We start from the raw sequence: 13,544 nt of genomic DNA, 5'->3' as shown, positions 1-13,544 counted from the left end.
CGAAATTTTGAAATCAGAGCAGCCAATGGCCGATATATGAATCTTTTTGGGGCGGATTTTCTCCCCACCCCTTTTCATCTCATAAAATCTAATACTTAATTAAAAAGATGTAATACAGAAAATACTTAAATTAAACATTTATTTTTGCGTGTCGGTCAGCTATAGTTTTTCCGCACCGTTGACTCTTGTCAGACAGCGTCAGCTTTTTTCCTTTTTGTCATTTCTGCGTGTCGACTCCGCAGCAGAGCTCGTCGGCAAGAAAAAAAATTAAACACACTTGTTGTCATTCTTGTTCTCGTTTTTGCAAATTAGCAGACATGATTGAAAAAAGTTACACGGATCTGTTAATAAGGATTGTGGAAGGTGTAAATGCTGCTTGCGTTAGATATTTACAGTTGTAGCGCTTCCGGTTTCACTGTTTGGATGCCGAATACACACGCACGGTTTGGCGTGTCGGATGCGTTTGCCAAAAACCGTCCCGATTAATCGACCGGCCGATCAATCGGTCGACCCCCTTTAGCAATATACTGTACTCAAGTGTGTGTGAATGGTGCTTAGAATATTCCATTTAGATTTTGGACCCTAATACATTTGTAATATACAACATGAAATGGTAGAATTATTACCAGACTTCCAAGACCTACTGCTGTTCTCAACGACTGGCCTAGATTCATCTCAGGACTCTTATTTACAATATGCTCATATTGTGCATGCTTTCAACATACAGTGTACATATGGTTACAGTGTGTAAATGTTTTACAAAATAAAATTACACGTTGTGAATTTCATATTAAAAATTATCTGTCTTGTGTCACCCAAAATCAAATAGGTTCTTGTTTGAGAAGCGTTTTTTCTGTGTGTTGTTCCAGGGTCTGTTACCTCAGGCTTACTCATTACATAGACATATTCAAACCTTTTTTTCCCCATGAGCCACACTTCCCAGTTGCAACTTCCTACTATCTCTATTAATAACAGAATATATTTAATTGTCTATTAATGTATATAATAATAATAATAAAAAAACTTTCTTTCAGCTTCTCCCATTTAGGGGTCCCATTTTGGATCATCCGCATGTTTGATTTGGCACATGTTTTTACGCTGGATGCCCTTCCAAACGCAACCCCTTTCCATTTATCCGGGCTTGGGACCGGCACTAAGAGTGGCTGGGGTTGGTTTCCTGACCAGGGATCGAACCCGGGCCGCTGCGGTGAGAGCACTGCATCCTAACCACTAGACCACCAGGGATCCTTAATGTATATAATTAAGATAAACAAAATAATCATTATCAAAACAATTCTTTCTGACTTTTGCAAGAAAATGACAAATTATTTGTAAAGTATTTTTTTTTAAGCCTTTTATCTCTTAAGACAAATGTTTTTTGACCAGATTATTTCTTTGGCATCTCGATTAAATGTAGTTGAATGATGATACATTTAAAATGACTTATGTCGAACACATTAATGGTTTTTTTGTTCTGTTAACTAATCACATTAATGAACTATTTACTGCTAGAGAAATTGAAGGCGCTGTATCAGCTCATCTTTCAAGCAGAAAAAGAGCTCAAAACACCAGCGTGACTGTCAGTCATTTCAAATTCAAATGTTAATTTGCTCATCTGTTGTTTTTATTAGGGGAGAAAAAAGATGGCTGCTTTTTCGGCATATTTTTTGCCTTCTGTTGTTAAAGTGCAGAGCTTCTGTGCGAAATGTGTAAAGATTGCCAGGGCTAAAAATGTCTTTACTTTTTCCTTCTCATTTTTCATGCCCCATCTGCAATTCCTTCACACCATGGAAACAGACTTGCACCAGATTGAATTTGCAAGACAGACATCTTTTCTTTACATTTGTTGAAAAATCTCAGTCGACTATATACTGTATATATTTTTTTTATTATTTTAACTTTACTTATGAAGGCATTTTCCAGCAGCAATCATTCCTTTCATATGTTTACTACAAGAGCAACAATATAATAAATCCCATCGCTGGTCTGTTACATTTATGACACATTGAGATTAATGACTTGTTTTTCTTTTTCTTTTTTATTAATTTTTTTATTTCAGTGAGTTGTTAAATTGTTGCTGGAGATTGTAAATGCAAGGCAACCACCTGCTGCACTTCACACTTCAGCTGATCTGGAACAATGTTTAATGTTTATTTAATAGGCAGGTTCAATTAGTATCCACGGATGGCAGAGCATCAGAAGAAATCAAGAAATAGCTTGGGTTTAGACAAGTCAAGAAACTTTTATAATTTTTACCATATATAGCTGCACAGTACACAATGAACAGTGCACATTAAACAACATAGAGCAACATCACACAACATAAAGCTACATAACAGAACACAGAGTTAAGGAGTAATTACTTCTTGCCACATAAAGTGCATCGTGTGCAACCGAGTGCAAACAGTGCAGACATAAAACAGTGCAAACAGACACCACAAGACAGTGTGGGACGGATACTTGAAACGCAAAATAGCGCTGACTAGTAAACCTACTGTATAATATTATTATACAGTAATGTGCAAAAGAGGACTATAAACAAGAGTGTTTTTGTAAACATAAACACAATATTGTGCAAAAACAGCAGTAGCAGCAGTCAAGACGTGCAAAACAGCATGTTAACAGTATAATATGATTAAATATTATATATGGATGCAGCATGTGGTGTAAGCGGTGGGAAGTAATGATGTACAAATACTTCGTTACTGTACTTAAGTCGATTTGTCTGGTAACGGTACTTTACTGCACTATTCACTTTATTTTCACTTGTTAAATTTTTTACATGAATTTCTGTACCTCCTCCTTTTTACATTTTCAAAACAGGCTCATTACTTTAGTTTTAATCTATTAGGTGAAATGTTAATTCTTTTTCTTTTCATTGTGCTCCTTTTATAAGTCCATCAACCAATTTCCTGTCATTGTGAAGCTTTTTTTTTTATATATATATATATATATACCACTGGTGTATGACTGGATCTTACACACCACAGACGTAGATTAGTTTACAAAGCTAACAATGAGCAAGTCAGAAGGCAACAAGAAGTACAGTCTGGTTAACGTGAATGAGACAGAGGGAATCAGTGATGTAAACAAGACTGAGAACAGAGACTTTCCTGATCACCTGATCATCTTTTCTCTTCTCTGTGTTTTATATGGTGGTTGTTCAACCTGAATACATTCATTAGGTAGCAAAATCTTACATTTGTTTTGTATTAATATATTAATATGACGTGAGGCTCAGTTACCAGCGTGACACTAAAACAGGTAGCAGTAATGGCTAATTTTATTAAAGTACATGTCAGAGCCCAAACTTCTTTACTTTAACTTGAGTGGAAAAGTGTAGTAGTCAGGACTTTAACTTTTACCAGAGTCTTTTTTAAACATGAGTATCTGTACTTCTACTTAAGTGAAAGATGTGTGTACTTTACACACAACCATCTATATTCTGGAGCAGTGGTGGACAGTAATAATGTAAAAGCAATTTGCTACTGTTCTTAAGTAGCTTTTTTGTTTATATGTCCATTTAGGGAGATTTTTACTTTAAGTTCACTACATTTCAACGTCAAATATTTTAATTTTTACACAACTACATTTTGCAAAATCAATCGAGAGGATAAAAACTTAACTGGTCAACCACGCAGAAATCCACTAATCAGGGTAGAGCGTGCACTCTGTTCTAAACTTGTTTTGATTACAGCTTTATGGTATCCACTTAGTCCGGACATACAGTTCAGTGTCAGTTCAACAGCAAGCAGAACATTTTGAGAGGAATAAATGACTCCTGACTCCTGATTATTTTGTTTTTTCTTTTTTAGTTGAAAAGAAGGTTTTGGGCTCATGATCATTTTAATAGATATCAATCAATATTCAACTCATTAATATCATTCTATCAATAGATTAATGTGCTGAGACTAAAATTAGAGTCTTTTCACATAAACTGAGGTGATTAAGCAAAGTGTCTTGACAAAAATTATAATAGGAAGATTACAGTCATAATAAATCACAGTACTTTGGATTCTTAAGTACATTTGAAGGCAAATACTTTTGTATTTTTACTCAAGTGAAAGTATAAAGGGAGCACTTTTACTTGTGTATCTTTATTTGAACACAAGTCCATGTTTTGTGTACTATGTCCACCACTGGTCAGAAGTGAATGAAGCGATTTTGTTAATGCCTTCTTCGTGCCAATTTGTAGTGCCACTCCTGTCAATCATAATGACAATTGCTCATCATAGGGATTTGAGAGCTTGTAAATATGAAAGAGAGTATTCGCTTAGTGTGTTACACTGCCCTGTGCTGTAACATGAGGTGGATTTAAAAAAAAGATGTGGTTGGTTTGTGTTTTGGAGGAAGCATGCATTAGCTTTCCCTCTGACTGTTTGGGAGCTGATGGGTGACAGGTGACAATTGAGAAAAGTACACAGAAAATGTAAAAAACATCAGATGTAAATACAATTTCAAAGTTTTGATGATGAATATTTTGTCAGAAACACAAAGTTAATGTGGTGATGTCCTTGTTAATTTCCTTAAATCTGTATTAATAACGATCACGATACTTCACCATTGTTGCCTTACGCTTGCTAGCCAAGAGAACATTGTTTCTGGGAAAGAGTAAAATGTTCAGGGAGCTAAGCAATCATTAATTTGCTTCACTTCCAACTACCTTCGAGGGCAATTAAATGAACAAACAAAAACATATCAAAATTCATGACCTTGTTTTACACGTTTTGTAACTGTTTCAAATGCAATAAACTTTGCAACGGCAGATTATCACAGTTAGATACGTCAAAAAGGCTTTTATTTAAACACAGTGCTGTAATATGCTTCAAATGTGCTCCGTATATTTGATGCTTTTAAATCAGATGCAGCAGGTCTTGGTTGTGAACTCGCACTGCGTGAGGTTAGATTTTTCATGGCATTCCCTTCTGTTCACAACATGAGGTACACCCGCTCTGATCAGGCTGTGTCACTGTTACAGCGCTGTATCCCCACATGAACCAACAGAAAGAGAGAGTAATTTGGAGAAATAGCTGAATAATCCATTAGACGTGACCAGGTCTCCCCTTGCCTGTGAGCACAGAGGTGACTTTCTAAAGGAAGTTGGTCATTAGAGAACTCTGCGCTCGGCTCGACTCACCTCGCTGCCAGAACACACACACACCTAAAACCGCGACCTTATTTTAGTCATCAAACTAAAACCGCTCACGGAGACTTTTCTCCTTGAAGCTAAAACCACATCAGTCCCATCCAATCAATGCAACAACTTTGATCATTCTGTAGCTGGACTCTTTTTTGTGCTATTCAATAAAATTCAGGCTGAACTCATTACTTAATAAGGAACTGGAAGAACCTGAGATCAGACCACAACAATTCCATACCTTTAGTCCACAGCATTACACCCCTTGCTGAACAGCAAAAGCAAATGAATAATACATAGGCTGGTGTATCTGCCATTACAGTACAATTACAGCACATTAAAGCACATTACAGTGTCTTAAACTACTGACAAGCTTGGATGCACTGTTTGCACAGACACTGGAATGGATCATTTGTGTGTCACACAAAAAACACAATCCACACAAAATGACACAATTTGGTTTTAACTTTAGAGTAGGTGTTGTAGCTATTTGGGCTGTCCAAAAGACCTTTGTCAAATACAAGTGGCCAAGAGGAGAAATAGAGAAGACAAGACAAGAAAACAGAGAAATGATACTGACTGAGCACATGTTGAAGCAGTTTCTCCACAAAGAAACCACGAATAATAACATAAAAAATTAACACTTTATTTCATGTCGTTTTTAATTCCACCAACACACACTTCAAAACAGGACGAATGAGCGTCTCCCGCTTTCGGTTTTAATTGACAAAGGAAGTACACATTGACTTCACGAAGAATGTGGTCACAGCTGTTCGGTGTGGAAAGGAACAAATTCACAAGGTGATTCCAGTGATAAAGTGCTTTAATAAAACAGGGCACACAGCTGTAGGACATGATTTAAAGAAGTGAATCAGACTAGCAGACATGGTGGCTTATTCAATGAGGAACTGAGAGCGATGATCCAACCTCAGATGATCTGAGACAACTGAGATGATCCAACCTCAGCTTTCAGTCTGTGGGAACTAAAACAATGGCTGCATGCCTTACACTTTGATGAAGTCAAGTTCTTTGATCAGTTTACTCCTTTCATAATAAACACTATACTTTCATGCTGGTGAAATTGTCATTTTATGCTAGCATTCATATACTGTACAGTAAATCGCTAATTAGGTTGTTTATCCCGAATAAATGGGGAGGGTTGCGTTAAGAAGGGCATCCGGCGTAAAAACATGTGCCAAATCAAACATGCGTATCATGAATAAGGATGATCCGCTGTGGCGACTCCTAATGGGAGGCAAAACTGGATGCAAGTGCAGATATTTTTTATTTAAAGTGCTAACATACAGAACAAACACAAATTAAACACTAAATTAATAGACTATTAAACAAGTAACCATAACCTGAATCAAGAACAACGTCAAACGTGAGATTATGAGTGTGGTGCACGGTGAGATTACAGTGAGAATGTGTGCATACTGGATAAAAGCGTCTGCCATGATAAATGATAAATACAAATATAAATTTAACGTTTAATATCTGTCAGGGCAGTGGAAGTTTTTCAGTGCATTTGATGCGCTTGCCTACAGGAAAAACCTTTTAAATAAATGTATTTCTTAAGGTGTTAAAAGTGTGAATGTGCACTTGAGAAAAAAAAAATTTTAGGAGGGACGGTGCATTACCATGGTTTTGCCATGACTTGCTACTGACAGGCCCTTAATGGCAAATCCTTCAGATAGATGTAATCAGAGAAACATTGGAGAATGGGAACTTCGTAACATAACACGTTTGCTAATAGAGCTTTTAATATCCTTCTTCTCCTTACTTTTTGTCCTATTCTGGGTGAGATTACGGAACAGAGAACAGGGTGAGGAAGTCACTGTTATATTTTGTACAAAGATCGAGTGCTTAATATAAGGTTTTTGTTCATGGAGGAAAGGTCATGACTACAGGCTGCATGTTTCTTATTAACACACACACACACACACACACACACACACACACACACACACACACACACACACACACACACACACACACTGCTTTTACTATCCTTGGGCTATATTTGGAGTTAATTTCAGTTTTGTAAATGTTTTTTATAGTAAATTCTCCTCATATTTAGACATGGGCTGTGTAGCTCCAGCCAGTATGCTGATGGAGGTTACAGGGGATTTGGACTAATAGGTTACTGAATAATAAAATTATTTCAACATGTTCTCCTGTAAAGAAAACTCTTCCATTGTTAGAATGATAAGTTGACCAAGCATTCAATTGCTTCAATAAAATTATTTCTTTCTCACAATAAGCACACAATTTTTTTTTCTATACAACTAATAAATGTCATATTTATGTATTAATGTCTCAAAACATGAATTTCAGCATGATATATTGATGTTACATCAAACGGTTAGGCAGTGGTGCAGGATTTAATAACAATCCTCACTTGAGCTGATATTGTGCAAGAAAAAGCTCACGTTCAAGAACTGCGACTGAGAAACTGCGTTTCCAATAAACGTGTGGAAAAAAATTCCCTAGTGTTCCCTAGTGAGGTTTCCAAGCCTGTAGTTATGAATGAGGTCTTAATCCCAATGTGCACAATATTGGTAATAATGAAGTTCTCAGTTTGTTCATGAATAGTTCATGTTCACCGTTTATAAATAATTCTGTAAACGTTCACAAAGGTCAGATAATTTATTGTAATTATTGCCAGATTGTCACCAGATTTCTTTTATTTCAGATTCCACTGTACAATAATAAAGTCTTACTGCAGACTCAGATTGGAAATGTGATAAAGACATGAAAATGATTAAGGAAGTGTACGAGGAAAATGCCATTCTTTCTTAGTATATATTCTCTTTATCCGCTTCGTCTTATCAGGAATGATACAAATCTGAGGACGTGTCACTTCTTCTAGTCACATCGCTTTTCTCTCTATATCTTTGGGATTACTTTGTTCTTTTGATAAAACATGTGTAACTCACCTCACAAGGCGACACGTTGAGCACACTTCTGCTCTTCCTCATCTTATGTGGAGTCTTCCTCTGCAAGCTACACCGACACACCTGGGAAAAAAGAAAAATCGACACCGCATCAAGTTAACAAGCTGTCTAAGGCCAGGAAATTGTGTTGTCTGTCAGGCAGCTTCAGCAATCATTTTGCTCCCAGCAGTTATAATCATTCGAATCTATCCAATCTGAGCTGAGCCACTCTGTTGCGTAAAATTAACAGGGCCTTGCATAACTCAGATTATAACAATAACGACACTCTGAATAGGCTTAATTTCTTTAGCAAGTGATGCTCAGATCGAGCTTTGTGGTAATGTCCATGCACGAGCAAATCAAGCTCTTATACATTACCATCTTATTTATTTATTTTTGTTCATTGTGCATCACATTATCTCCTTTTATGCATACGTTTTTTGGCGTGCGCTTGAAAACAATATGGGACTAATGGTCGCAGTTCCACAGTGGTCAAACAACACACTGCTTATTATTCAACATCTTATTTTTGTGCCTCTGCCTGAGTGAAACAATCAATAGGAACAAAGCCTGTGATGGCTCTGACCTGCTCTACAAGCTGTTCTTATCCAATAAATTATAGATGCTACCCAAAGAAAAGACCATCTGGCTACTTCACTATGATGCTGAAAGTTATCATTCATTAAAACTTGCCACAGAACTATACAAGTGCAGTGAATACATAATAAGAATGAAAATGGAAAGTTTTATGGCAGTAAGAAATCAAGACATGCTAGGTATTACCTAAAGGTGATTACCTAAAGATATATGGATACACTCCAGTGATCATGTTAGTTCACTCTTCAGTGTTCTGTATTGTTTAAAGACTATAATCACAGTCTTGATGTCACCCAAATAAGGATGGGTTCCTCTCAAGGTTTCTTCCTCATAACATCTAAGGGAGTTTTTCATTGCCACAGTCGCCACGGCTGCTCATCAGAGATAAATTTACACCATTCACCTTTACTGTCACCTTTACTTTACTGACAATGTCTGTTGGAAAAGTGCTATAGAAATAAACTTGACTTTACTTAAACCAGCAAGCGTTTTATTCCTCATACACCAGTGTAAATTTGCTTTAGAGTCATAACTTCATCACATATTACAGATAGGGGTGATCCTGAAGGAAGAGTACAGTAAGAGTATAGTGGAGGTGAAGAGAGTTTCTGATGAACATGAAGCTGGAAGTTGAAGGGGTGATGATGAATGCCATCAGTGCCTATGCTCCACAAGTGGGTTTAAGAAAGAGGAAAAGGAAAATTTTGGAGTGAGTTAGATGAAGTGGTAGATGGTGTACCTTGGAATGAAAGATTGGTGATTGGGGCAGACTTTAATGGCCTGGTATGAGGCAATTAAAAGCTATGGTCTGAGGGAAAGGAGTGTGGAAGGGCAGATGGTAGGAAATTTTGCTGGTCTGTAGGATGGTTCTGGAGATGAAAAAGAAGAGGAGGAAGTGAGGATTGAAAAAATAATAATATGGTGGAAACTGAAGGAGGAAGACTGTAGTGCGAGATTCAGGAAAGAGGTTAGACAGAGGCTCGGTGGTGGTGAAGAAGTGCTGGATGATTAGGCAACTACTGCAGAAGTAATAAGGGAGACAGCTAGAAGGGTGCTTGGTGTGACTTCTGGAAAGAGAAAGAAAGACAACGAGACGTGTTGGTGAAATGAGGGAGAGCAGGAGGGCATAAGGAGAAAGAGGTTGGCGAAACAGAATTGGGATCGTCAAAAGAAATGAGAAAAGAAGGCAGGAGTACAAGAAGATGTGGCAAAAGTCAAGGAAGAGGCTTATGAGGAGCTGCATATGAAGTTGGACACTGAGGAAAGAGAAAAGGATTTATACCAAGGCAGAAGTACCGAGCTGGGAAGGATGTGCTGCAAGTTAGAGCAATAAAGGATGGAGATTGAAATGTGTTGACTAGTGAGGAGAGTGTGGTAAGAAGATGTAGGGATTAGTAAGGAAGAAGTAAGAGCAGCTATTAAAAGGATGAAGAGTGGAAAGGCGGTTGGCCCAGATGACATATCAGTAGAAGCATGGAGATGTTTAGGAGAGATGGCAGTGGAGTTTTAAACAAGATTGTTTTCCAAAATTTTGGAAGGTGAGAGGATGCCTGAGGGATGGAGAAGGAGTGTGCTGGTACCTGTTTTTAAGAATAGGAGAGATGTGCAGACCTGCAGTAACTACAGGGGAATAAAGTTGATCAGACACACCATGAGGTTATGGGAAAGAGTAGTGGAAGCCAGGCTGAGAGAAGAGGTGACCATCTGTGAGCAACAGTATGGTTTTATTCTAAGTAAGAGCACCAAAGGCACATTATTTTCCTTGAGAATGTTGATGTAGTGAAGTATAGAGAAGGTCAGAAAGAGTTGCATTGTGTGTTTGAGGATTTAGAGAACGCGTATGACAGGGGGCCAAGAGAAGAGTGGTGGTATTGTATAAGGAATTCAGGTGTTTCAGAGAAGTATGTGAGGGTGGTGCATGACATGTATGAGGACAGTGTGACAGCAGTGAAGTGTGCAGTAGAAACGACAGACTGGTTCAAGGTGAAGGTTGGATTGCATCATGGATCGGCTCTGAGCCCTTTCCTGTTTGCAGTGGTAATGGACAGGTTGACGGACGAGGTCGGACAGGAGTCTCCATGGATTATGATGTTTGCGGATGATATTGTGATTTGTGGTGAGAGTAGGGAGCAGGTTGAGATAAGCCTGGAGAGGTGGAGGTACACGCTGGAGAGAAGGGGAATGAAAGTCAGTGGGAGTAAGACAGAGTACATGTGTGTGAATGAGAGGGAGGGCAGTGGAGTGGTGCGGTTGCAGGGAGGTAAAGAAGGTGGAGGATTTAAGGTACCTGGGGTCAACAGTGCAAAGTAATGGAGAGTGTGTTAAAGAAGTGAAGAAAAGAGTGCAGGCAGGGTGGAGTGGGTGGAGAAGAGTGGCAGGAGTGATTTGTGATAGAAGAGTATCTGCAAGAGTGAAAGGGAAAGTTTATAGGACTGTGGTGAGACCTGCGATGATGTATGGTTTAGAGACAGTGGCATTAAGTAAAAGAAGCTGAAGATGCTGAGATTTTAATTGGTAAGGAGGATGGGCAGGATTAGAAATTAGTTTATTAAAGAGACAGGGCATGTAAGACGTTTTGGGGACAAAGTGAGAGAAGCCAGATTGTGATGGTTTGGACATGTGCGGAGAAGGGACATGGGGTATATCGGTAGGAGAATGCCGAGGATGGAGTCACCAGAAAAAAGGAAAAGAGGAATACAAAGGAGAAGGTTTATGTATGTGGTGAGGAAAGACATGCAGGTAATTGGTTTGAAATGTAAATGTAGAGGACAGAGTAGTATGGAGATGGATAATCCGCTGTCGCAACCCCTAATGGGAGCAGCCGAAAGAAGAAAAAGAAGAAGAAATTAAAATGTAATATATTATAAAGTAGTCAATGTGCAGCTTGTAAAGCAGTACAGATTTACTGTCCTCTAAAAATAACTTAAAATACAGTCGTTATTGTCTAAATAACTGGCAACAAATGTGAGTACACCATAAGTGAAAATATCAAAACTGTGTCCAAAATGTCAATATTTTGTGTGAGCACCATTGATATCTACCACTGCCTTAATCCTCCTGAAGTTGCACAGGTTGTTGTTACGATCCTCTTCCACTCCTCCATAATGACATCATGGAGCTGCTGGATGTTCGACACATGGTGCTTCTCCACCTTCCACTTGAAAATGCAATTGCTTAATAGGATTCAGGTCTGGCGACATACTTGGCTAGTCAATCACATTGACCTTCAGCAAGCCACAGTACATGTTGGAATCCATGTTTCCCTCAATGAACCGCAGCTCCCCAGTACAAGCAGCATTTATGCAGCCCCAGACCATGATGCTTCCACCACCATGTTTGGCTGTAGGCAAGGCACAATTGTTTGGTACTCTTCACCAGGGCATCACCACACATGCTGGACACCGTCTAAGCCAAACATGTTTATCTTAGTCTCTTTAGACCACAGGACATGGTTCCAGTAATTCATGCTCTTGGACAGGCTTTCTTGCGAGCCAGCTTCAGAACAGGCTTCCATCAGGGACAACGACTATGCAAACTGACTTAGCACTGACAAGCGGACCTTCCGCTTCTGCAACATCTAAAGCAACGCTGGCAGCACTCATGCATCTGTTTTTTGAAGCCAGCTACTGCACCAAACACACAGCATGAAGATTCTACTTCTTCGAGTGACCCTTCCAAGGCCTGTGGAACCCGACTTGAAAAACGTCTGTATGAGTCTAGCCAGTGTACTGTAAATCAGTTTCAGGATATTACTGATCATCTTATAGCCCAGACCATCTTTGTAAAGACCAATCATCTTAGTTCTCAAATCCTCAGAGTACTTTGCCATGAGGTGCAATGTTGAACATGCAGTGGTCAGTATGAGAGAAAGTACTCAAAACACCGAATTCTAACTTCTTTATCACTTTAGTGTGATACTGTATACATACATATCAAATGTTTAAACTAAGAAAATATACAATTTTAAGCAAAAAATATGTTATTTGGAATTTGATGGCTGCAACTCGTCTCAAAAAAGTTGTTTTAACAAGTCATATGTCAGAGAACTGAGGACACAGTTGCTGGAGATTTGGAAGGTTCATGTTGTCCAATTTGTGTTATAGAGAACTTGTGGTACTACTTGTGGTCTGGACTGTAGTCAAGCCAGTACAGCACTCTGACTCTTTAACTACAAAGCCATGCTGTTGTAACAGGTGTAGTATGCAATTTTGCATTGTTTTGCTCAAATATAAAAAGGCTTCAAAACAAAAAAGAAATTCATTTTGATGGAAGTATATGCTCCTTTAAAAACTGTATATAGCTTTCAGCATAGATGGTGTATTTCCAAATGTGCAAGCTGCCCATTCCATAGACATTAATGTACCCCAATACCATCAGAAATACAAGCTTTTGAAATAAGCACTAATATGTCCCTCTCCTCTGGCACGGCGAACTGTGTAAACAGAGAATGATTTCTGGAGGTGTTTCTGCACCCATGCATTCACATTTACATTTGTGGCATTTAGCAGATGCCCTTGTACAGAGCGACGTACAAAAGTGCTTTGAGTCTCTAGCAATGAATAAATCTACACTGGTATGCTAGATTAGAAACTTAAGATAAGTCAGCCTACAACTCTGTTGAGTATTTTTTTTTTTTTTTTTTTGCTGTGATTTCCATTACAGAATGCCTGCTTTTAATGCAGTGCCGCCTGAGGGCCCAGAGATCACAGACATCTGATACTGATTTTTGCCTTTGTCACTTGTTCAGAGATTTCTTCAGATTCTTTGAAACTTCGTAATATGATCAAATTATATTATGTACTGTCTTTAGAATAAGCAAGAACCAATAAGCACTTTTCACAAACAAAGTGAACAGAAAAGCATCTCAGAATGCA

At 38.4% G+C, this 13,544-nt stretch overlaps 1 protein-coding gene across 3 annotated transcripts in view; it reads right to left on the bottom strand.

Moving 5' to 3' along the window:
* The window catches only part of pde4ba (phosphodiesterase 4B, cAMP-specific a), a 171,362-nt gene that overhangs the window by 130,088 nt on the left and 27,730 nt on the right, over positions 1-13,544 (bottom strand). For all 3 annotated transcript variants that reach the window (XM_083566847.1, XM_083566848.1, XM_083566846.1), the window contains exon 2: positions 8,077-8,157. In XM_083566847.1, coding sequence (XP_083422973.1) covers positions 8,077-8,118 — 42 coding nt within the window. In that variant the 5' untranslated portion in view covers positions 8,119-8,157. The remainder of the gene's footprint in view (positions 1-8,076; positions 8,158-13,544) is intronic.

Source organism: Silurus aristotelis (genome assembly GCF_946808225.1).
Source record: "Silurus aristotelis genome assembly, chromosome: 2".
Classification (NCBI taxonomy): Eukaryota; Metazoa; Chordata; class Actinopteri; order Siluriformes; family Siluridae; genus Silurus; species Silurus aristotelis.
Note: the sequence above shows the minus strand (reverse complement) of the source record. Positions and strands in the feature narration are given on the sequence as shown.